General features: G+C 49.2%; 2 protein-coding genes across 3 annotated transcripts; both read right to left on the reverse strand.

The window, feature by feature from the left end:
- Positions 1 to 4,167: 4,167 nt before the first annotated feature.
- Etv2 (ETS variant transcription factor 2) lies at positions 4,168 to 6,984 on the reverse strand. The gene is made up of 7 exons (XM_034485127.2): positions 6,642 to 6,984; positions 6,307 to 6,389; positions 6,121 to 6,210; positions 5,861 to 5,920; positions 5,168 to 5,644; positions 4,543 to 4,655; positions 4,168 to 4,387 (listed from the first exon to the last, which is right to left on the reverse strand). Exons 2-7 carry the CDS (start codon positions 6,374 to 6,376, stop codon positions 4,187 to 4,189), a joined length of 1,011 nt encoding a protein of 336 aa, XP_034341018.1. The 5' UTR covers positions 6,377 to 6,389; positions 6,642 to 6,984; the 3' UTR covers positions 4,168 to 4,186.
- A 4,870-nt stretch (positions 6,985 to 11,854) lies between these two features.
- Rbm42 (RNA binding motif protein 42) lies at positions 11,855 to 20,925 on the reverse strand. Of its 2 annotated transcripts, XM_034522132.2 has the most exons (10): positions 20,683 to 20,925; positions 20,309 to 20,444; positions 18,653 to 18,737; positions 18,483 to 18,557; positions 16,906 to 16,971; positions 16,654 to 16,829; positions 15,789 to 16,121; positions 15,443 to 15,560; positions 12,181 to 12,375; positions 11,855 to 12,095 (listed from the first exon to the last, which is right to left on the reverse strand). In XM_034522132.2, the coding sequence occupies exons 1-10, from the start codon at positions 20,820 to 20,822 to the stop codon at positions 11,983 to 11,985; spliced, it is 1,437 nt and encodes a 478-aa protein (XP_034378023.1). In that variant the 5' UTR covers positions 20,823 to 20,925; the 3' UTR covers positions 11,855 to 11,982. The 2 variants fall into 2 exon arrangements, with proteins under 2 accessions (XP_034378023.1, XP_034378033.1); XM_034522142.2 differs by lacking the exon at positions 16,906 to 16,971 and having other exon boundaries at positions 16,654 to 16,808.
- Between the last annotated feature and the right edge of the window lie 1,150 nt (positions 20,926 to 22,075).

Consider the following 22,075-nt stretch of genomic DNA (forward strand, 5'->3'; position numbering starts at 1 on the left):
GGACTTTGTTAGAACAGTCAGTGCTCTTAACCACTGAGCCGTCTCTCTAGCCCCTCCCCTTCCCCTTGCGTTTTCACTTGTTCCTCCCATTAGTTCGGATGTTCTGCCTATAGGTGGCTCCTCTTCTCACCTCATTTGAGGCTTTGGTTTGTAAACTCTGCTGAATGGACAGAAATGTGCATGTAGATGAGGGGCAGTTAGGGACTAGGAAAGGGTAATGTGAAAGAACTGCTTTCTTCCCTCATTGTAGCATGGCCTCTGAAGTTTTTCTTATATCACCTTCTAACAAATTTGTGTGTGTGTGTGTGTGTGTGTATGCATGTATATATGATGCATGCATGCATGTATGTATGTGTATGTAAGTATGCGTGTGTATGTGTGCATGTATGTATGTGTGTGTGTATGCATGTATGTGTGTGTGTGTGTGGTGGGGAAGGAGATGGCCATGTCATTGCACATCTGTGGAAGACAGAGCACAACTTGAGGGTGTTGGTTCTTGTAGGGGCTGTTCTGATGCTAAGGTCCCATTCCCCAAATGTTCTTGAGCTGTCAGTAAAGAAGCCATGGGCCAATTGGTGAGTGGAAGGGATAGGCGGGACTTTCGAGCCCCTGGAGGAAGCAGATGGTTGGATGCAAGGAGAGAAGAGACAGAGTTCATCATGCTTCTAAGAGAGAATTGGCGACCAGCCATGTGAGGTCTTGGGTGGAGTGGCAGCCTGTGGCTGCTCCTACAGGGGGCGCCATCAGGAGTGTTTAGCTGGGACTGGATGTAGAGCTGAGCAACTAAAGCTGAGGGTAGATGAGAGCTGTGGAGCTAAGTATATTTAATAAGAGCATGCTTTTCCAGGTGGAAGATAGTAGCGCCCAGCAGAGGCAAGTTGAAATTGAACAGCTATGTGTGTCTGTGTCTTTTATCCGTGGATTCAAGGGAAGCTTGAAGGGTGGGGGCCAGTAGCACAGCCCGTTCCTAAAGCTCAGGCAGGGCAGCAAAGCTACACACAACAGGTTCTCTCTTTCCACCATGTAGGCCCCTGAGGTCAAGTTTAAGTTGTCGGGTTTGATGGTTGGTGCCTTTCCATGCTCTGCCATCTTGCTGGCCTCCACGGACTTCTTTGATCCAGTGTCTAGACCTAACTGGTACAGGAGCCTCCATCACAGTCTCTTAGCATTGTGACTATTTGTGGAGTTATTTGTTCATGTAACACATCCATCCCTTTCAGCGTCTTCCTAAGATCTAGATCCTGTCACTGCTTATATGCCACTGTGCCTTCCAAGTGCCTTGGAGAGACACCATTGCCTATGAATTCTTTGTAAAATGACCTCTCTCCACCCATATGCACATTTCTGAACAGCACTGTAAGATCTTGCATGTTGCTGGGCAGTGGTGGCACATGCCTTTAATCCCCAGCCCTCGGAAGGCAGAGGCAGGTGGATGTCTGAGTTCGAGGCCAGCCTGGTCTACAGAGAGAGTTCCAGGACAGCCAGGGCTACACATAGAAACCCTGTCTTGAAAACAAACAAACAATCAAACAAAAACAAACAAACAAACAAACCAAACCAAAGCAAAGATAGAGACTTTTCACTAAGTCACCTCCTAGATCTGCCCACACACTGTAGAAACAAGGACTTTGGCTAGACAGTAGTGGTACATGCCTTTAAATCCCAGCAGTCGGGTGGCAGATGAAGGCAGATCTCTGTGAGTTTGTGGCTAGCCTGATCTACAGAGTGAGTTCCAGGCCAGCCAGGGACACATAGAGAAAGTTTGTATCAAAAAACAAAAAACAAAACAAAAAACAAGCAAGAAAACCCACCACTACCACCACCAAAGCCAGCCCTTCCATCTCTGGGTCTCGCCACCCTTTGCTTTCCTGATTCCTCCTTTCCACCCCACTCCCAGACTTTCTTCTTCCTGGATTAGATAGTTTCCTTCTTTTGGGATCTCATAATTCCTAGGCGTTCTTTATCACAGCCCTGAGGACTGTGGGCTCTACCTCGCTGATGGCAGTGTATGTACACTGTGTCTGTCTGTTGTGGTTAGTGATGTATCTTCAGCATTACATACAGGAGAGTTACACAGTAGGCTCTCTTCGAGGGCTCCTGGAGTGGGTTAAGTTTCCCCTAGGCTTTTTGAAGGTCTAATTCTGTGCCTTCCAACTTGGAATGCCCATGGCTGTTCTAAGTGTGCGTTAGGTCTAATTATTCACACTTCTTCTACAACTACAAGGTACTCAGCAAAGTCTTTTTTTTAAGCTGGAGTTTCTCTCCTCTCTCTCTCTCTCTCTCTCTCTCTCTCTCTCTCTCTCTCTCTCTGTGTGTGTGTGTGTGTGTGTTTATGTGTGTCTGTTTTGTTTTGTTTTGAGTCAGGGTTTCTCTGTATAGCCCCGGCTGTCCTTGAACTCACTCTGTAGACCAGGCTGGCTTTGAGCTCATACAGATCTTTTTGTCTCTGCCTCCTCAGTTCTTGGATCAAACACATGTGTCACCGTGCCTGGCTGTGAGCCTTACTCTTTTCTTCAAGAAGGCAGAGCAGATAAACTTCCATGATAGTGTTTTATAGCTGTAATAATACTCTTACTATAATAAAATGTTCAAGTTGGGCTACTTTATAAGGAACATAGGTTTGTTTTTGGCTTGTGGTCTGGAGCAATAAGAGTTTTGAGCAGGGCCTCACTGATTATATCTTTTCACCACCTGATGGGTTATTTAAAAATATTTTTTAAAATTTTATGTGTATTGATGTTTTGTCTGCATGTAAGTCTGGAGCTGTCAGGTCCCCCTGAAAGTGCAGTTACAGACAGTTGTGTGCTGCCTTGTGAGAACAGCGTCTTCTGGAAGAAAGAGCAGTCAGTGCTCTTAACCAAAAGGCTATTTCTCTAGCCCCGATGGAGTTGTTTTTTTGTTTGTTTTTAATAGAAAACAATGCCTTGCTATGTAGCTCAGGCAGGTCTGGAGGTCCTAAATTTACAATTCTCCTGACTCAGTCTCCCGAATGCTATGAAATTAGCGGCCTGCGTCATGAGTCACAGTGAAATGACCTTCTTGCTGGCCATCTGAAGACATCGCATAGTGTGAGACTGCAACACTCTTGTGTGTCTCTAGCTCTGAAAAGCATCAGAATGCAGTCATGGGGACTTCATCCTAAGCATCTAATCACTTCCAAGTGGACCACCATCTCTAAATGCCACAGATTCACTTTCTATGTTCTTAATAGATTTAACATAAAACTTTGGGAATTAAACTTTTAGATAAATTTCAAAGGATAAACTACTGTCAAGCCTTAACTAGTCCAGTTTTGCAGCTGGAGAGATGACTCAGCAGCTAAGAGCACTGACTGCTCTTCCAGAGGTTCTGAGTTCAGTTTCCAGCAACTACATGGTGGCTCACAACCATCTGTAATGGGATCTGATGCCCTCTTCTGGTGTGTCTGAGGACAGCGACGACAGTTACAGTGTACTCACATACATAAAATAAATAAATCTTTTTTAAAAAAAAGTCTAATTTCTTTAGATGTTCCTATACAGAACAGGCATACAGTAGACCCTACAACAGACTTTTTTTTTTTTTTTTTTTTTTTTTTTTGGTTTTTCGAGACAGGGTTTCTCTGTTTAGTCCTGGCTGTCTTGGAACTCACTCTGTAGACCAGGCTGGCCTCGAACTCAGAAATCTGCCTGTCTCTGCCTCCCAAGTGCTGGGATTAAAGGCGTGCGCCACCACCGCCCGGCCCCTACAACAGACTTCTTACCCCAAACTAATCTCCGAGTTGAGAGGTGCAGAAGGTGCAGAGAGAGCAGAGGCAGAGGGAAGTGATGGGGCATAGATACCTAAGGGGAGGAAGGGCTGGGAAAACTGACAGGGAGGGAGCAAGGGCTTTGTAGCTTATGAGTTCCCAATGGGAGGGGGCCGGCCTGGTCCTCCCTCCTGGGTCCTCTTAGGACTAGCCTGTAGCTCAGGCAGGTCTAGAGGTCCTAATTTTACAATTCTCCTGCCTCAGTCTCCTGAATGCTGTGCAATTAGTGGCCTGCATCATTTAGGCCCATAGATTCCTAAAAGACAGAGTGGGGTCCAGATATCTGAATCTAGGTGGAGCCTGAAATGTCGGGGTGCACATTTAGGCTCCCTTGACAGGTCGAGTAGGTGTCAGTGGAGAAGAAACAGACACGCGGGTTCGACAGGGTGCTTTTTTTTTTTATTGGCCTTCTGCACCTGGCAGGTGCCCCATATCATCCTGATAGGCGAAAACAGGCACACGTCCCCCGAAGCGGTATGTGTACTTGCGCCCACCGCTCTTGAGCACGATGTCGCGGCGGTAATAGTAACGTAGACCTCGGCTCAGCTTCTCATAATTCATTCCCGGCTTCCTCTTGCGCTCGCCCCACAGCCGGGCCACCTAGGACGCAGTCTTGAGGTCAGAGCGACCAGGGTCTTAGCTGCTATGGGCGGGGGCGGGTCTTAGTCCTGATGGGCGTGGAGGGTTGTGAGTGGGTGGGGGCGGGGCTGAGAACTAGGTAAGTGAGGCTTGCAGGTCAAGGGGAGCTGTCTCACCTCCTTGGGGTCGCACAGCTGGAACTCGCGGTTATTGCCCGTCCAGCGGATGCAGCTGCTGCGCGCTCTGTCGTGGAGCAGCTCCAAGAGGAACTGCCACAGCTGAATGGGACCTGAGAGAGAGAGGCAGGTGAACGCCAGGCTTCACAGAACACTCTGCTGCGACGAACCTAGTCGGGGAGCCTTCACTTTGAAGGCTAAAACGTTCAGGTTCTCCCAATTTAGGACTCAGGAGTCCAGCTCTGTCCCTCCTCGAAGGTTTGTGAGTTCGGATTCCTCCATAGTAGAGACCCAAGAGCCAGTTTCGGGAACCCCTGGCAGCCTGAACCCTATCTAGGCGATTCAGGAGTTTGGCCTCCCCACCTCGAAGACCCAGGAGTCCGAATGCTCCTCTTTCCTCTCACATAACCTAGGGGCCTACCTTTTTGTCCTCTTGGTCCCCAGAAAGTAAGTGTCTGTCCTCTCACCCGATCCCTCTTCTGCTTTCTGATACAGAACTCCTGTCCTCTAGCGGCCACTTTCCCGGATCCCACCTCTTTTAGTTACCTAGACCCCACCCCCAAGGCATCCAGGTCCTGTCCTAACCCGTTTGGCTTCACTTCTTCTGCAGTTTGCAGCCTCTTACCTCGGTGGTTAGTTTTGGAGTAGCGAGTCAATGTGGCTCGATCAGACTGCTGGCTCGATTTGGAGGGCGTGGTGAATGCTGGACTCTGGTGCCCCTCGAAAGGGATGCTGCATTCCTGCAGCCCAGTGTTCCACGTGGTGGTGTAGTCCGAACCCGCAGACCCGCCCCACGACACTTTACAGTCCGCCCGCGCTTCCCCGCTCAGGCCATTGTCCCAGTAGGTGGCGCCACTGGGGCCCACAGAACAGTCCCAGCTGGCGGTGCTCCAGGCGGCCGGAGGGTGCGACCATGAGGGGACCCCTCCCGCCGAGGTGGCAGGATTCTGGCCGGTCGCCCCTTCAAAGCCGACGAAGGGGGAGGGGCTCGTGCCCGGAGGGGCGGGGCCTGGCGTCTGTGAAGCACAGCTCCACGGGTCTGTGGTGTTGCACCCCAGGTCTGTCCAGTCTCGTGACCACGGAAGTGGGTGAGCAACGGGCTCTGTGAGGAAGACAGACCTCAAATAAGGGGGGCCCAGGAGTCTTGGTCCCCCGTACCCTTGGGAGTTTTGGGGGAGTTTTGACGCCTCATATGGCCTTCAAGATGTAGGCGTCCCCAGTCTTAGTCCTGCTCCTCTGTAGACTAGTGGGTTTGAACTCAGCTCTGGTATGTCAGGACCCCATTGCTCTCTTCCTACCTCCATTTTCTACCACTTACCCGCCTCGAAAGGTACTTCTTCGTGAGATAAAGCGGGATTCCAGTCTAGCTCTGGGAACCCTATGTTGGACAAGAGAGCTGAGTTTAGGAAAGATGCAGGCACTGACTTGGGACCTCGGCCACCCACTCCTCCTTCAATTTCAAGAATCCAAACATGTCACTTCCTTCCCACTCAGCACCCTCGCTCCTTCTAAAAAGCCCAGGATGTCCCATTCCCCCCCCCCCCCCCAGCACACAAGGGGGTCAAGCCCAGCAACCACCTTTCCAGCAGCTTTCTACGTTCATCGGTGTGATCGGTGTGTCGTCTTGCAGGGCCACTTCAGGAAAATAGAAACCAAATTCTGCTCCTTCTGCGGGCAACAAGGATGTTAAGGCCAGGTTAGGGGTCAAGGGGCCCGCATCCTTGGAGTCCTGCATACACTTTGTCCCAAGCCACAGCAGCTTACCCAGTCCTGTCAGCTTGTCCCCAGGAGGCACTTCCTGTAGTGGGGACTCATCCCAATTCCACAGGTCCATGGTTCTGACGGTTCTGATTGAGAGAGGAAAAGTTCCAAGGGTAATGGACAAGCTAGTGACATTAGGGACCCAGGAGTCTGATTGCAACCCTTGTTTTCCCCAGAACCAGAGTAGACTTCTGCAACCTCCTTCCCCAGGAAAAGGAATATTGGTTTCCAGTCCCTTCTCCTCCCAGACACTTAAATCCAGGCTCCTTGCATCTTGGAGTTCCCAGGTCCTTCCTAGTTCAGATACCCAGGCATCCAGTCCCCAGTTCGTGGCTTACCTCTGGCAGGTTCCTTCTCTCCTAGCCAGGGGGGTCTCAGCCCCATTTCATACCATGCACCCTTCCCGGGGGGCCTGATAGGGGAGGGGGAATTTTCCGAGACGTCAGAGCTGGGGGTCGCAGCTTGGGTCAAGTTGCAGGGATGGGGGCGTGGTCAAGTTGCACCCCCTGCTTTAGGGATGCGCACCCGGTCCTTGGAATGGTCCCTTTTCAGAGACAAATTGGGCTTGGAAAAGGACTTGGGGAACAGGGGCAGGGCAGGGATGGGGGTGCTGAGATCTAAGGGGTGCTTACGGAGTACTAGGGATGGGATGAGGGGCTTGGACAGGTTCCCCGTCTTGAGGATTTGGTGGTGTGACATGAAAAGTTGAGGGGGAGGAGGGTCTGGGGTCAGCTGGGCAGCTCTGGGCTTATCTGCAACAGGAAGAGGGATTTCCGGCCAGATGCCCCTTTTCCCTAACATCAGCCTACGTCACAATCGGCAGGGTGACAGACAGCCAGATGGGGTGGGGTGGGGGGAATACAACCCTGAATCCCCTAGCAGGCACAGGGAGGGTGTCCTGAGCTACTACAGAATAATGGCAATCATAATCAAAATAACATCATCATGGGCGATGATAATAGTAATAGTAACCACTGACGCTAAATGAGGGTCTGCTGGGTCTGAGAAGCCATGACAACGGGCCTTCATTTAATCGTCTTAAAGGGGAAGTGTTTTAAGGGGGAAGTTTATGAAGGGGGAAACTGAGGCATGCCTTCTCCCATTTCTTTTTCTGTCTGGGCTTTCTGGGCTATAGCAGTCCCGAACAACTGTGGAATTTTGAATATGAACTGAATGTGAGTTATTGCATAATTTTATGTGTGGCAATGATAGGTTTAGAAAGATATCTTTATTAGAAAGTGGAGACACTTAGGGATGAAGTGTTTTGTTTGAAGCTTGTTTCAACTGATTCAGAAAAGAATCACATGCACAATGTGCAAAAATATTCAAGCAATATTTGGGACATAGCTATACCAAAAAGTATCTGCTTGTTAAACTGAAACTCAAAAACTAGGCATCCTGTTTTTTTGTTGTTTTGTTTGTTTGTTTGTTTTGTTTTGTTTATTTGCTAAGCCTGGCTAACCTTAGCTTTAGTAACTTTGGCCTTAGACAATGTATATGTGCTCATTTTTCTAAATTCTTGCTTAGTAAATCTTAATAAATATCAATATAAAAAATCTGAGGTCATTTTAATATTAAATTTTAATTCTAAATTTTTACATACTGTCTGGACAATGCTGGCATACACCTTTAATCCCAGTAATTGGGAAATAGAGGCAGGTGGATCTCTGAGTTAGAGGTCAGCACAGAGTGAGTTCCAGGACAGAACAGCCAGGGCTACACAGAGGAACCCTGTCTCAAACAAACAAACAAACAAACAAACAAACCAAACCAAACCAAAAAAACCCAAAAAACCAAACACCAAAACAAAACCCCCACAAAACCACACCAATCAAACCAAAAAAAAAAAAAAAAAACAAAAACAAAAACAAAAAAACAACTTATTACAAATGAGTACATACTTGATATTATACTTGATATTAAAAGCATTTTTATTTCCAGACAGGGTAGTGTATGCCTTTAACCCTAGCACTAGGTAGGCAGAGAGAGGTGAATTTTTTTTTTTTTTTTTTTAGTTTTTTTGAGACAGGGTTTCTCTGTGTAGCCCTGACCGTCATGGAACTCACTCTGTAGACCAGACTGGCCTGGAACTCAGAAATCTGCCTGCCTCTGCCTTCCAAGTGCTGGCATTAAAGGTGTGTGCCACCACTGCCTGGCGGATCTCTGGATTTCAATGCCAGTCTGGTCTACATAGTGAGTTCCAGAGCTTACAAAGGGAGACTCTATTTTAAAAAATAATAAATATAAACAAGCACTTTTCTTTTATTTGTTCTGGCAAGTGCTCTACCACTAGCTATAGCTCCACTCTTAACTTTGCTGTTGTTATGCGCGTGCCAGGGCATGCACGTCAAAGTCGGAAGTCAGAAAACAACTTTGTACAGTCCATCTCTCCTTCGACCTACCTTCACATGGCTCTGGGGATTGAACTCAGGTCTTCAGACTTTCAGCCATGGGGCCAACTTCCCACCAAGCACACTCTTTCCCCTCACCCCTCACCCCTCTCTGTCTCTCTTCAGAACAAGGTCTCACTATGTTGCTCCAGCTGGCCTCAAACTCACAGACATTTACTTCCATCTGCCTTCTGAGTGCTAGGATTAAAGGCATGTGCCACCTTGCCTGGTATTGGTTTGTAGTGTGTGTGTGTGTATACATTGTTAGAAGTCAAAGGACACCCTGTGGGGTTATTACTCTCCTTCCACCACATGGATCCTAGGGATCAAATTCAAGTCAATAGGATTGGCCACGTGTTTCTACCCACTGAACCACCTCGCTCATCCACACCCTTGATTTTTAGAGAGTGTTTGATTATGCAGCCCAGGCTGGCCTCAGATGGACTGCTGACCCTCCCTCCTCTTCCTGGGTTCTGGGATTATAGGCAGGCACCATGATGCCTAGCAAAAATTAAAAAAAAAAAAAAAAAAAGATTTCTGTGTACGAGGATTTTGTCTGTCTGTATGTTTGTACACCACATGCATGCCTGGTGCCTGTGGAAATCAGGTGGCATTGGACCCTCTGGAAATGAAGTTATGAATGGTTGTGAGCCAAGTACTCTGAATCACTGAGCCATCTCTTGAGGCCCTGTCCCAAATCTTTTTAATAGCCTCCAGAACTGACACAGCACCTTCATTCTTTAGTATTTAAGTGAGGGAGGAAGTACAGTTCTTTCATTTTGCAGAGAAACAGCCCGTCCAGAGAACAATCTCTTGGGGCTATGCTTGGATCCAAAGTTGAGTGAGCCAGGAACCCCTGGGGAGATCACTGATCCCCCCAACCCCCAGTTCATCCATCCTCCAGTGGCCTGAAGGGTCCTGTTGGCCTTCTTGCCCTAGGTTTTCTTTCCCTGAGGCTGGCCTCTCCTGTCTCCTGCTTCTCTGTGGTCCCTAGCCCTGGATTCTTTCACTAGCCTGAGGCAAGGCCTTGCCATTGTCTCTCCTGACAAGTCTCTCACTCCTGGGACACTCTGTGTCCTCCATTTTTCTGTACCTTGCTAGCCACTGTACTTTTACAGTTTCTCCTCTGCCTAGCCTTCTCCATCCCTGTATCTCTGCTTGTTGTGTCCTTTGTCCTATGATCTTTGACAATCCCTTTTCCTGGGTCACCTTTCTATCTCCTCCCTTACTCTTTTAGTTGCAGGGAAGGAAAAAAGGTTCAGGGTAGGAAGGGCTGGCCACTGGGAGAAGGGAGCCTAAGGGTTTAGGAGCTGAGTAGTCCAGTCCAGGTGGCAGGGGGCTAAAGGGCATTTCCTGCCAGGGAGGGAGGCCCTCACCCCTGTGGCCAGACTGGAAAATGTGACGTCAGGGAGGGAGTTGTAATGTAAAGGGTGTGGGGAACCAGGAACAGAAGAAATTTGACACCTCTCCAGAGTGTTCTTGCTGGAGAGCTTTGGCATTGTCTCTCCACCCCCAAGCCCCAGTCTTCCTTAATTTGTTCCCCAATCTAGGGTTTTGATGGCTGTGTCTCTGGAAGACCTCCATACCTTTTGCCTATACCTCAGCCCTGTATCTCTGCCTTTTGGCTTGGGCCTGTCCAGCTTCTAAAAAGAGGTGGGCTCTGGGCACTTCCTTCTGGATCTTTTCCTTACTTCCTTTTCTTCCCTGGCCCTCCTCCCCCTTTCTTCTTGAGACATGGTTTCACTTTATAGCTCTGGCTGTCCTGTAACTCGATAAGTAGCCCAGGCTGGCCTCTGCCTTCCAGTGCTGGGTCTCATTCTTCCCAGTTCCCCTTCCCCATCCATACAGGCATGTGCCATCACCCTCAGCTCAGGAATTATTTTTGCAGGCTTTTGAGACAGGGTCTGGCTACAAAGTGCAGACTGGCCTTGAACTCATGGTGATCCTGCTGCCTCAACTTCCCAAATGTTGGGCTTCTCCTTATGCATCACCAACTCAGGCTTCAAGCTTGAAGCTCTGTATAGATTCCAGAGACACAGTTAGCTAGGTTTGTAGGGGAAGAGAAATGGAACCCCAGAAGCCTACAAGAGACGAATAGGGCTCAACAGAGAAACACACCTGAGGCCCACAAGGGGATCAAGATGGGGAAGACAGTCTCCCAGCCAGAGATGGTAATCCACACTGGGATCCCAACACTTAGGAGACTGAGGTGGGAATGCAAGCTAACCCCCAGCTGGGGCTACAGAGCTAGCTTATATCAGACTCCGCCTCAAAACACACAGGAGGGAATTCCTCCTTCAGCATGTCTCCATCCTAGGGTGGGTCCCTAGGCTTCCCAATTCATGGCCTAACCAACCACTCCAGGCTGTCTGGCTTGGGGTCTACCGAGACAGCATCTCATGGGCCCTAGGATCTGTTGGTAATCACGGCATCTCCAGCACTGTCCAGATCTTGGGACAGATGGAAGCCTGCTATGGTGGCTGTACATTCTACAAGGGCAGGGCCTACATACACCCAACAGCCTACCTCAGCACCAAGAGCACAAGCTGGAGTCAGAAACACGGATCCAAGCCAGGCTTGGCTTTGACCTTGCAACAATCCCTTCCTCGGATGGACTAGGCTAACACTCACCATGCACTTGAGAATTTAGGAGGCTGAGGGTAAGGCTCTAATGGTAGGGTGGCTACCTAGTATACACAAAGTCCCAAATTCAATTCCCAGTACCCCATACACTTGGTGTGGTAGTGCATACACGTAATCCTAGGAATCTGAGTCTCCCCTTTTAAAACATGCTCTTGCTATGTGGCTCAGGTAGGCTTCAAATGCTTGCCCCTGGAGCATAGTTGTAAACCACATCCATGTTTGAGGTCAGCCAGGAACATACACGATCCTATCAGAGGAAGCTGGTGGGATGACTCAGTGGGCAAAGATACTTGCTACCAAGTCTGACAACCAATTTGATCCCTAAAGCCCACATGGTGGATGTGCGCGCATGCGCACACACGCACGCACGCTGCAAAAAACCCATCAAAAGAAGTAATGGCCACAGACTAGATACATTGTTCATCTGAATGTTTGCTGGGTAAACTTTCAAAGTTCTCAGTTTTCAGGTGGGGTGAGCCAGGCCCTATTGGCCAGCAGTTTCTAAGTCCAGTCAGGGATGGAAATGAAGGTAATTTATTGAAACTGGTTTTGGGACAGGTGAGTGGACAGCTGGGGGTTTCCCACAGACAACTGTTGGAAGGAGCTAGCGCACAGCCGGGTGGGAGCGGGTGCCTAGCCACAGACCCTATCTGAGGCCCAGCTTTTTCTTTTCCTTCTGCTTCTTGCGGACCACATCCAGGTTCCGGTCCTTCCACATGCTTTTGCGCAGCTTGATGGGGCGTGAGCCCACATACTTCCCTGTGGGAGTGGAAGGTTCCAGGTCAGACTTGGGAGGTCAGTTTCCACCACACCCACCCTTCCCGGGAGAGGCCTCCTCACTCACCATTCATCTCGCGCATGGCGCGCACATAGTCACTGGGGTCCTTGAAGCTGACAAAGCCATAGCCCTTGGTTTTGCCTGTGCGCTTGTCACGGATCACCTTAGCCTTAAGGAAGGATGGGAAACGGCTGAAGGCTCGGGCCAAGATGTCATCGTTCACCTCATTGCCCAGATCCCCACAGAAGATCCGGAAGTCATCTGGATTAGGAGAGAAGAGGTCAGAGCATCCCCAAGCGCTCCTCCATCCCCGGTCTCTGCCCAGAACCTTCAGTTAATAACTTCCAATATCCATGTAGTGGTGAACCTTGTGTCAGGCAGCCTCACAGGTAAGCCTCTGGGACTTCCTAGGCCCCTTCCCACAGAGGCAGAGGAATCAAGTTACTGCCTGAACTCAAGTCAAGCAGAGAGCTGGGAGGAGTTCAGGCATCTGGCTGCAGAGTCTTACCCTACTTTCCCTTTGAAATAGGTTCTTGTTATGTAGTAGCTCAGGCTGGCCTCAAATTCAATCTTTCTGTCTCAACCTCCCATGTGCTGGGAGTACAGGTGTGAACACACCCAGCCAGAGTGTACACCTTTAACCTCTAACAGCACAGCCTTCTCTCACCTTCAGTGGTCATTTTTTCTACAATGAAGCTTCAACTATGTCTTCCCTTTAGTGTTTCCATGGTCCTGTGAGCCTCTGGCACTCACCAGCCTCCTGGGACACCTCATTCTTCCTCAGCTGGGCCACCTCTGAAAGTCTCCTTTGACCCCACATTGACATGGGAACACGTACTCACTGCCTGGCCCTTCTCCAAGGAGACCTCAGTCACCACTCTTGGGCTTATCCTCAGGGCCTGCACCTCTAGTAGGGCATGCCCTTGGATTCCTGTTCTTCTCCATAGAAATAGGAATGTGAGACCTGAATGATCAAGTTAACTACACCAGGCCACAGCCCTGCCCCAGGGAAGAAGGCAGCAGCCGAGGGCTGCGGTGAAAGGCAGTTTGCTCTGTCCTCAGCTATGGCTGAGGCTGCCTCATGGCTTCCAAGGTGATTAAAGGTACTATGTGAGAGTGGGTTAGGCCGGGCAGTGGTGGCGCACGCCTTTAATCCCAGCACTTGGGAGGCAGAGGCAGGCGGATTTCTGAGTTCGAGGCCAGCCTGGTCTACAGAGTGAGTTCCAGGACAGCCAGGGCTACACAGAGAAACCCTGTCTCGAAAAACCAAAAAAAAAAAAAAAAAAAAAAAAGAGAGAGAGAGAGAGAGAGAGAGAGAGAGAGAGAGAGAGAGAGAGAGAGAGAGAGTTAGGCTACTCCAGGAGGAAATAGCCTGACAACCTATTCTGAGATTTTTCTAGCAAGGCCATTGATCTAACAACTTAAAAAAAGAAAACGTATATAAAATGTAAGTTAGGCATGCTGGCAAGACCATCTTCATAAGAAAATGGCTACAGAGGTTCGTCCTGAAGCCAAGTGTCCACAAGGTGACCTCTCAGCTAAAACTTATTTGGAGGGTGGAGGGAAGGGTCTCACTATGTAGCCCTGACTGGCCTTCAACACTCAGAGATCCATCTGGTTCTGCCTCCCAAGTGCTGGGATCATTTTTTTTTTTTTTTTTTTGGTTTTTCGAGACAGGGTTTCTCTGTGTAGTCCTGGCTGTCCTGGAACTCACTCTGTAGACCAGGCTGGCCTCGAACTCAGAAATCTGCCTGCCTCTGCCTCCCAAGTGCTGGGATTAAAGGCGTGCGCCACCACTGCCCGGCGGGATCATTTTTTAAAAGAAAAAAAAAATAACTTTTTTTTTTTTTTGAGACAAAGTCTCATGATGTCCCTGGTTGACCTGGAAGTCTAAACTAGGCTGGACTTAAACTCATAGACATCTTGTTATGTAGCCCTGGCTGGCCTCGAACTCCCAAGATCTGCCTGCCCCTGAAGTACGCCATCATACCTGGCCTAAAGTTTTTATTCCTTAAGTACATGTATATGTGTCTGTGTGGGGAAGGTGCACGTGCTGCTGTTCCTGGGGTCGAAAAGTCTTAGATCCCCTGGAGTTGGAGTTACAAGTAGTGGTGAGTGGCTTCATGTAGGAATTGAACTAAGGTCCTCTTCAGGAACAGTAAGTACTGTTTCACCACTAAAGCATCTCTCTGCTGTCAGTGTGTTCAATTTTTTTCTGCACTATTGGGAGGTGGAACTCAGGTGCTCACATAAGCTATGCAAGTGCTCCACCACTGAGCTATGTGCCCAGCCTCTGTAGGCCAGTTTAATCAGAACAAAGAAAAAAAGCAGAAACTGGGTATAAGTAAAGCACACGTGTATGTACTTCTAGCATTTGGGAGGCTGACAGAAGACAATGATAAGCTCATGACTGGCCTTGGCTACATACAGAGCTTGTAAACACATCGCTTACAATTATTTCTTGGCTGTTCTAATAGTATCATGACATGAGAGAATGTCTTCCTTAGGTGTAAATTCTGAGGTATTTAAAAACAAAGTAGTAGGCTAGGGATGTTAAGCATGTGGTAGAGATGACCACACCCTTGGATTCAATTTGGCACTGCATAAACCAAGTGGTGGTACATGCCAGCTTCACATGCAGAGGCAGAAATTCAACATCTTACTTGGCTACATAATGAGTCTGAGGTCAGTCTGGGCTACATGAGACCCCCACCTCATAAACAACAAAAATAATAATTTCAATTCTTATTTCAAACAGTAAGTAATGAGGGTATGGACATGACTTGTGAAGGCAGGATTCTATGAATACCTAGCATGCACACGCCTTGAAATCTATTTCTAGCTTTGTTTGACTGCGTGTGCATGGGTTGGGGAATATGGAAACCTAAACACACAGGAATAAAGCAAATACAGCAAAATGTTAACTGTGGAATCTTGGCAGCAGGTAGGTTATTCATGTATCACTATGTGCTTTAAAGTTTTCATATAAAGTTGAAACGAAATCCTTTTGACCTTCAGCAGGCCTGGTTCCCCATGAGCACAGGTCTGAAAGCCTTCAGTAACAAACTGGGCATGGCGGCTCACACATGTAATTCCATCACTCAGAAGACTGAGTCAAAAGGACTGAAAGTTAAGGCCAGCTTGGGCTACAGAGTGACATCAGCCTAGAGACTAACTATGCTCACTACTTCCCACCATGGTGAGGATAGTCTTGCCCTCCAGGCACTGTGGAGTCCCCCTGCTTCCTTTTTCCTGTTGGTGGCCCTGAAAACGCAGTGCAGCCTGTTCTTGAATGGGTGATACCCAGCCTCTCACTCTGGCCACTCACCGGCATCCCACTCCAGCAGGCTGGGGTCCTCCCAGCTGCTCCCAGCTGCTGTGCGGATGCAGCGTTTCAACTTCTCTGGCTTGCCTTTCTTCTTGTCTTCACCCAGTGGCTCTGGGACCTATAGGGGAAAGGGAGGAGTGTTGGAATTCTTGTGCTCTGCAATGCTTCCAGCCATGGCACCTCCCATTCAAATACTAGATCTGCTTCCAGATGTGGAGTATGAGGGGCTGCCTCCCCTCACCCAATCACCCTCTGGCCAGATGACTGTCTTCCTGTGTGTGGAAGCTCATGGGCTTCTGCTGTCTCCTGGCCCTTTCTGTCCCCTCTCTGCACATTCCCTGCTTACCTCTAGGGCCATGAGGCCAGGAGGAGGCTCGGGCCGAGGGGGCCGAGGTCGTGGACGCAGAGACAGGAGCTCAGGAATTCGAAGTGGAGGCAGCAGGCCACGTACCACCTCCAGTGGGAGGGGCAAGGGCTCAGGCTCAGGCAAGGGCATGGCAAGGGCCAGTGGGAGACTGGGACCAATGACTGCAGGCCCAGCTGGGGCGCCTCCTGCCCCCACTGCCACTGCTGCACTAGCTTCCTCCAGCCCAGCTGCTGCGGCCACTACTGCCTCTTCCTTCTCCTTCAGGCCTAAACCAAGGCCTAGGCCTAGCTCTCGAGGAGCTGCTGGTTCTTCCTGTGGGCAAGAGGAGGGTGTGAGGAGTGGGCAGTTCACAGGCTTGCATTTTACTACCCCCATTGTGTAGAAAGCAAGGGTCTGGGGTCCAGGGAACAGTGAGCAAAGAAATATAGTAGCTGGATACAGAGTAATGCAGGTAGCAAAGGAAACAGTGAATGCATAGTTTAAAAAAAGGGCAATCAAAGGAAAACAGAAACATAGGGAACTAATCCACTGTAGTTGTTTCTCTTCATCATCTTCCGGATAGGAGAAAGCTGGGCATGGTCCACATGCCTCATCACTTGGGAGGCCAAGAGGCAGGAGGACTAAATGACCTACCTAGCCTGAGCTACATTAAAAAGTTATTGTCTCCAAAGAGCAAAGAAAGCCAAGTTTTTTTTTTTTTTTTTTTTTTTTTTTTTTTTGGTCATACAAAGAAATAAAAGAAGAGGGGTACAAAGATGCAGAAGTCAGAAAAAGAAAGATTAAAAGTCAGGACTGGGAGCCCCAGCCACTGTACCTTTAACCACAGCAGTCAGTCTCCACTTACCAGGGGAGGTCTCAGAGCAGCCATAGAACCCAGGGGTGGTCCAGGTGCCCGAGCCATTGGTGGTAGCATCATGGGTGGTCCAGGAGGCCCAGGCAGAGGGGGTCCAACCAAGGCCTGGTGTGGAGGCCTCAGGGCCATAGGTCGGGGGCCACCAGCTGCAGAAGAAAGAGCAGAATCTGTCAGAGTGTTAGTGGGGGAGTCCTATGGCTTGGGAGAAATTGCTTGGCAGGGATCATGACCCTGGCCCCTCACCTGCTCTCTGTAGCACGTGGGGGACGAAGGCAGGACGCAGGATAGGGGCCCTCTGAGGGGCCACAGCTGTGGGAGAGAGAGATGGGGGTGTCATGGGGGAAAGGGACACTTGGGACAAGGTGTTTGTGTAGGTATTCTGAGCACCCAGGAAGTCCTGGAGAAGAGGCGGAGGAGCTTTCTAGAAGATGAGGTGGTCTTGCCATCGATTCACTCACACTGACTGTGAGGATTTCCCATGGGCCTAAGCCTGTTGGGAACAGTGCTAGGAACCCAGTAGACCACAGTCATTTGGTGCTCTTGGTCTAGGATAGGAGGCAATCCAAGCACTGCCAGAGAAGGGCAGCCCACAGAGCTGTCAGAGGCAAGAGTACCCTGACCCAGCCAATGGAGGGTGGGTGGGGGGGAATAGAGGCCTCCTGGAGAAATGGACCCATGAGGTAGGACCTCAGGATAATGAAATCAGTCAAGCAAAGGGTGAGCACCGCCATGGAGAGCATTTATAAGGAAAACCTTTCCCTTCCGGTATAGTGATATGTCAGAGGATATGGGCTGGGATGGGGTTGGGGAGCTCCAGGAGAAAGACTGAGAGGCATCAAAACAGCCTTCCTGGCTTCTGAGGGTACAGCAGGAAAGGGAGCTGGGCAGGGTGACCAAGTCAAATTTTCACTAACTTACTACAGAATAGATGTTAACATTTGTCAGACATCATCAGATTAAAAGGAAAGATGGGGACAGGGACATGCCAGTAAGTGTAGTACTCAGGAGGCAGACACAGGGGATTGAAGTCTGTGCCAACCTGGGCTGCACAGCAAGCTCTTATTTCTAAAAGCCAAGGGCTTGGATATAGCTTAGGATAGGGCACATTCTGGGCCCTGGGTTCATCCCCAGCACCATAAGAGCAGGACAGCATTAACACATAAAATACAGTTAACAAAACTTTACATTCAACTGAGAACACATCTCACCACATATCCGCACAAGAAATGTACAAACCCCAGCAGTGTGTGATTGTGTGTAAGTGTGATTAAAGGCTGGTGGGCAGGAAGGTTTGAGGGTCAGAGCTGGTTGACACACAGCAGAAGAGAGAAGGCTCCTTGAATTTGCTCATGCTTGGAACCCCTGAATGAGCTGGGACATATGCCTCTGCATGGAACCAAGTCACAAAGCATCCTGACTACCAGTCACCTGGTGGTAGTCTAGACAGTCCATCTCCCCTCGGTGGTTGTATGTCACGTTTACTATGTGACAGAAATCAAGAGGTCTGCCCTTCACAAAGCTTCACAGAGGAAGCAAAGATGACAAGCACAGTAAGCAAGCTGAAGAGCTTGCTGGAAGGTGCTATAAGTCAGGGAGACTTGTCAAGATCTGCAATGACAAGTGCAGGACTAGACTAGATCTGAGAGGATCAGACTGAGTCCAGTGACGTGCGACAGTAGGGAGGACGTGGTCAGGGATGTGCTGTACAAAGACAGTATCAGGATGGAGAAAGGAATCTACAGCAGGGCAAAGCCAGAGTTCCTGAACCTAAACCTAAACCAGTGTGCCCGGCCAGAGTGAGGTCTTGGTCTCCAACCTACCCGCTCGCCTCAGGAACATGGCCTCTCGAGCTTCAGGACTGTCCAGGTGACTACGATCGGCAGGACCAAAGCCAACTGTGGGGAGAAAGAGATGAGGATGGTGGGAGGCAACCTTGAACATCCCTTTTTACCACCCTGCCTGAAACAGGGGCCCTCATTTTGTTACTTACCTGGGCCCACAAAAGGAGGGCCTCCCACCATGGGAGGAACTACTGTGGCTGCAGCAGCTGCTCGGGCCTCTAGGGTCTGTTGGACCTATTGAGGAGAAGGAGTCCTGGCTCAGAGATGCTGGCTCCCCTGGCAAGTTAATACTTTTACCCTGTGTTTTATGGGGCTGGTGACCAGCCAGGGTCTGCTACAAGGTCTCTCTTCACTGGGGCTTCTGGAGCCATACTAAGTAAAGCTATTTTTGTTTTTGAAGACAGGGTTTCTCTGTGTAGCCCTGGCTGTACTGTAACTCCATCTATAAACCAGGCTGGCCTCAGATCCACCTGCCTCTGCCTTCCAAGTGCTGGGATTAAAGGCATGCGCCACCGCTTAATAGCTTAAGTTATTATTATTAATATCTCCCAGTATCAATCTCTCTGACTCAGATTCCCTATAGGACTATCTCCCATCCAAGGACTAACCAGGCCTGTCACTTCTGAGAGCAGGTATGTTCAGGGTGAGGCTGCAGACCTCACACTGTCTTAACTAACGTCTGACCTGTCGTCCCTGTTGTCTATCTACCTCTACCTTACCTAGATTATCAGCCTCTTCCTCCATCTCTGGGAGCTCACCCTTTCCCTCTCTAGTGGATTATCCAGACAGCCAAAGCCACCTGCTTAGCTTGGAAGTGGGACCATTACCACGCACCTACTCTCTCATTCCAGAAGGAAAAGCTAAGAGTCCAGATCTAGCTTCCATCACTGTCTTAATCCTCTCCACTCTCCCTTTTGTTCGGTCCTCTCTGGCCACTGGCCTCTGCTGTTGCATGAACAAGAGGACAATGTTGCCTCAGTCTTTGCATGGACAGCTTTTTGCCCAGGATACCATCACTCCAGATATCTGCATGGTTCCATCATCTCATTTATGTCTTTGCTTTACTAATACCAAACAAAAAGACCTTCCCTGACTGCTAATAAAACTCTGCTCTCCTTACCACTTTGTAAGGCCAAAGAAACAAGAAATCTCTGTTTTGTTTTCTCCTATACAACCCCTGCTTAGAACAGTGCCTAGTGTACAGACGGCACAAGAGCTGCTTTTCATCTTTTTTGTTCTCCCCAATTACAAGGGATTGAACCTATGGCTTTGGCATGCCAGGCATGAGATCTACCACTAAGCTGCGTCCCAGCCCACCTAATAACTGTGAATAGAATTAACAAGTCTCTTCTGCTGGTGTTCATTTAAATAGTTCCTGACTGTTCCCTTCTTTCCACAGCTTCTTTCTTACAGCTGACTATTAAACACCTGGATTATCATCAATGAGGCTTGGGAACGACTTAACACAAAACATACATTTTACTACTATTTTGGTTGTGGTGGGCTTAGAAAATAGGGGCACTGCAAAGACTAAGTGTTCTACCACTGAACTACATCCCAAATCTGTGAGTATAAACTTTAAAGAAGTGTTTATATAGAGCATTCTACAACTGCAGGAAGTTCTACCGGACAGGATGCTGTAGAATACTGGCTTACAATGGAAATATACTGTCTTGCATCCTGAGTCCCTGGCACTTAAGTTATTTGTCATGCCAGCAAAACATCCATCGCTCTCCATAGATAAGCCCTTACTTGGATCAAACCATTGTGTTCTCCCGACTCATAAGCGGTAGCTCCCGCCTCACCTGTTGGTATGTGTTGGTGGCGATAATTGGGCGGATCACAGGTGCTGGGGGGACCTGCATCGCTTCTACCGTGGGCACCGCAGGCACAGCAGCTGGGATTCCGGTCACCGGAGCTCCCAGTACTTCTTGCTCAAACCTGGGGGAGTGGGACAGATACCATAGGTCAGGTCTCACCAAGCCTGAGGAGCTGGGCACTTCTAGATGCCCAGCCAACAGTGGATGAAGCGCCTTCATCCCAGCCAACGCCTCCCCGCGTCCCTCGGGTCCCACGGCCCCTTATAGAACCACATCTCAGGTTTCTAAAGACCTAGAGGCTCCAGGGTTGAGTGGGATTGCCGGGAAATAGCTTTTATTTTTCCTACTCAGGGCCTTACAGGGCCATCTCCGCCTCCATTTCTTTCAAGCGTTCCTCGCCGCTCTTGCCCGGGATGCCGACACCAGGCCCCGGGACCACGGGCCCTCCCGCCACCGGGAGTCCCGGAGCCGGCCCCGCTCCGGCCATCGCTGATGCCATGGCCTTCACCGCTCCTTCCAGCCGCCGCCGCGGGTTCTACGGTCGAGTCCCTGTCTCCTCAGGGTGGGAGCCGGCCGATGACGTAAGGATTACCGCGACGGATGCGCTGCGTGAGGACGTAGGCTTAAGAACAGGGGCTAATGAGACATGGCCACACCCCCAGGACGAGTACAAGCCAATTAGAGTGTCGGAAAGACAGGGCCCCGGAAGAGCCTCTCGTTGACAGAGCGCGGCGGTAGGGCAGGCCACGCCCTCATAGAGGAAGGTGGGCGAATGAGAGAGAAGCAACGTCACTTTGACCCACCCCGCTGTGGAAGCCGGAACTTTGAGGAGGCACGGAAGTTCGGAGGCCCTTCCAGAAGTTTGTAAACACCGCAAAGTCAGGATAGGAGTCTTCTGCCGTTGGTTGACAGATACACTGCCAGGGGTCAGTTCATTATTCTCTTTTTGAATAAAATTTAATTTTACTGACTGCCTGCCTCCATCTTTTTCTTTTTTTCATTTTGGGGTTTGGTTTGGTTTTGAGGCCAGGCATGGAACTCCCTAGGTTGCCTCGAACTATTAAGAAATCTTCCTGCCGAAATAAACATTACATAAGCTAAAAAAAAAAAAAAAAAAAAAAAGAAATCTTCCTGCCTGTCGGCTAGTGGTGGCGCACGCCTTTAATCCCAGCACTTGGGAGGCAGAGGCAGGTGGATTTCTGAGTTCGAGGCCAGCCTGGTCTACGGAGTGAGTTCCAGGACAGCCAGGGCTACACAGAGAAACCCTGTCTCAAAACAAAACAAAACCAAAAACAAACAAACAACCCCCCCCCCCAAATCTTCCTGCCTCAGGCTTTCAAGTGCTGGGATTACAGGCTTATATATCTCTTATACTAGAGATATATAGAGAGAATTGAAGTGTTTTTAAAAAAACATTAAATTTTTTATTACTTTTTTTTTTGAGATTGTCTAGCCTGGGACTTAATATGTACACCAAACTGGCCTTGAACTCACTAGGGTTGTTCACTGTTATTACATTTACATTGTCATTTTATTTATAGTGCATGTTTTTGGAAAATCAAGTGTCTGTTTACAGCAGTAAAACCCTAAGACAGAAGTTGGTACCAGGGATTAAGGTATTGCTGTCATAGGCCGAACCATGCTTTTGTTTGGAAGAATGTAGATTTTGGTGAAGGAGCTTAGTTGCAGCCAAAGACACCAGTGTATTGGAGATGCCAGTACCATGGGATGATCACCAAGAACAGCAACGGC

This window comes from Arvicanthis niloticus, chromosome 1 (genome assembly GCF_011762505.2).
Source record: "Arvicanthis niloticus isolate mArvNil1 chromosome 1, mArvNil1.pat.X, whole genome shotgun sequence".
NCBI lineage: Eukaryota > Metazoa > Chordata > Mammalia > Rodentia > Muridae > Arvicanthis > Arvicanthis niloticus.

What these genes read in the sequence shown, in the direction of transcription:
- Etv2 (XM_034485127.2), bottom strand. Translation starts at nt 6,376, where the DNA reads ATGGACCTGTGGAATTGGGATGAGTCCCCACTACAGGAAGTGCCTCCT. An exon ending in AGAAGTACCTTTCGAGGCGG is followed by an intron (nt 5,645 to 5,860) that starts GTAAGTGGTAGA and finishes TCTTCCTCACAG; the next exon opens with AGCCCGTTGCTCACCCACTT. An exon ending in AGCTGTGCGACCCCAAGGAG is followed by an intron (nt 4,388 to 4,542) that starts GTGAGACAGCTC and finishes ACTGCGTCCTAG; the next exon opens with GTGGCCCGGCTGTGGGGCGA.
- Rbm42 (XM_034522132.2), bottom strand. Translation starts at nt 20,822, where the DNA reads ATGGCATCAGCGATGGCCGGAGCGGGGCCGGCTCCGGGACTCCCGGTG. An exon ending in CCCTCCTTTTGTGGGCCCAG is followed by an intron (nt 18,558 to 18,652) that starts GTAAGTAACAAA and finishes TTCTCCCCACAG; the next exon opens with TTGGCTTTGGTCCTGCCGAT. An exon ending in CCACGTGCTACAGAGAGCAG is followed by an intron (nt 16,830 to 16,905) that starts GTGAGGGGCCAG and finishes ACACTCTGACAG; the next exon opens with ATTCTGCTCTTTCTTCTGCA.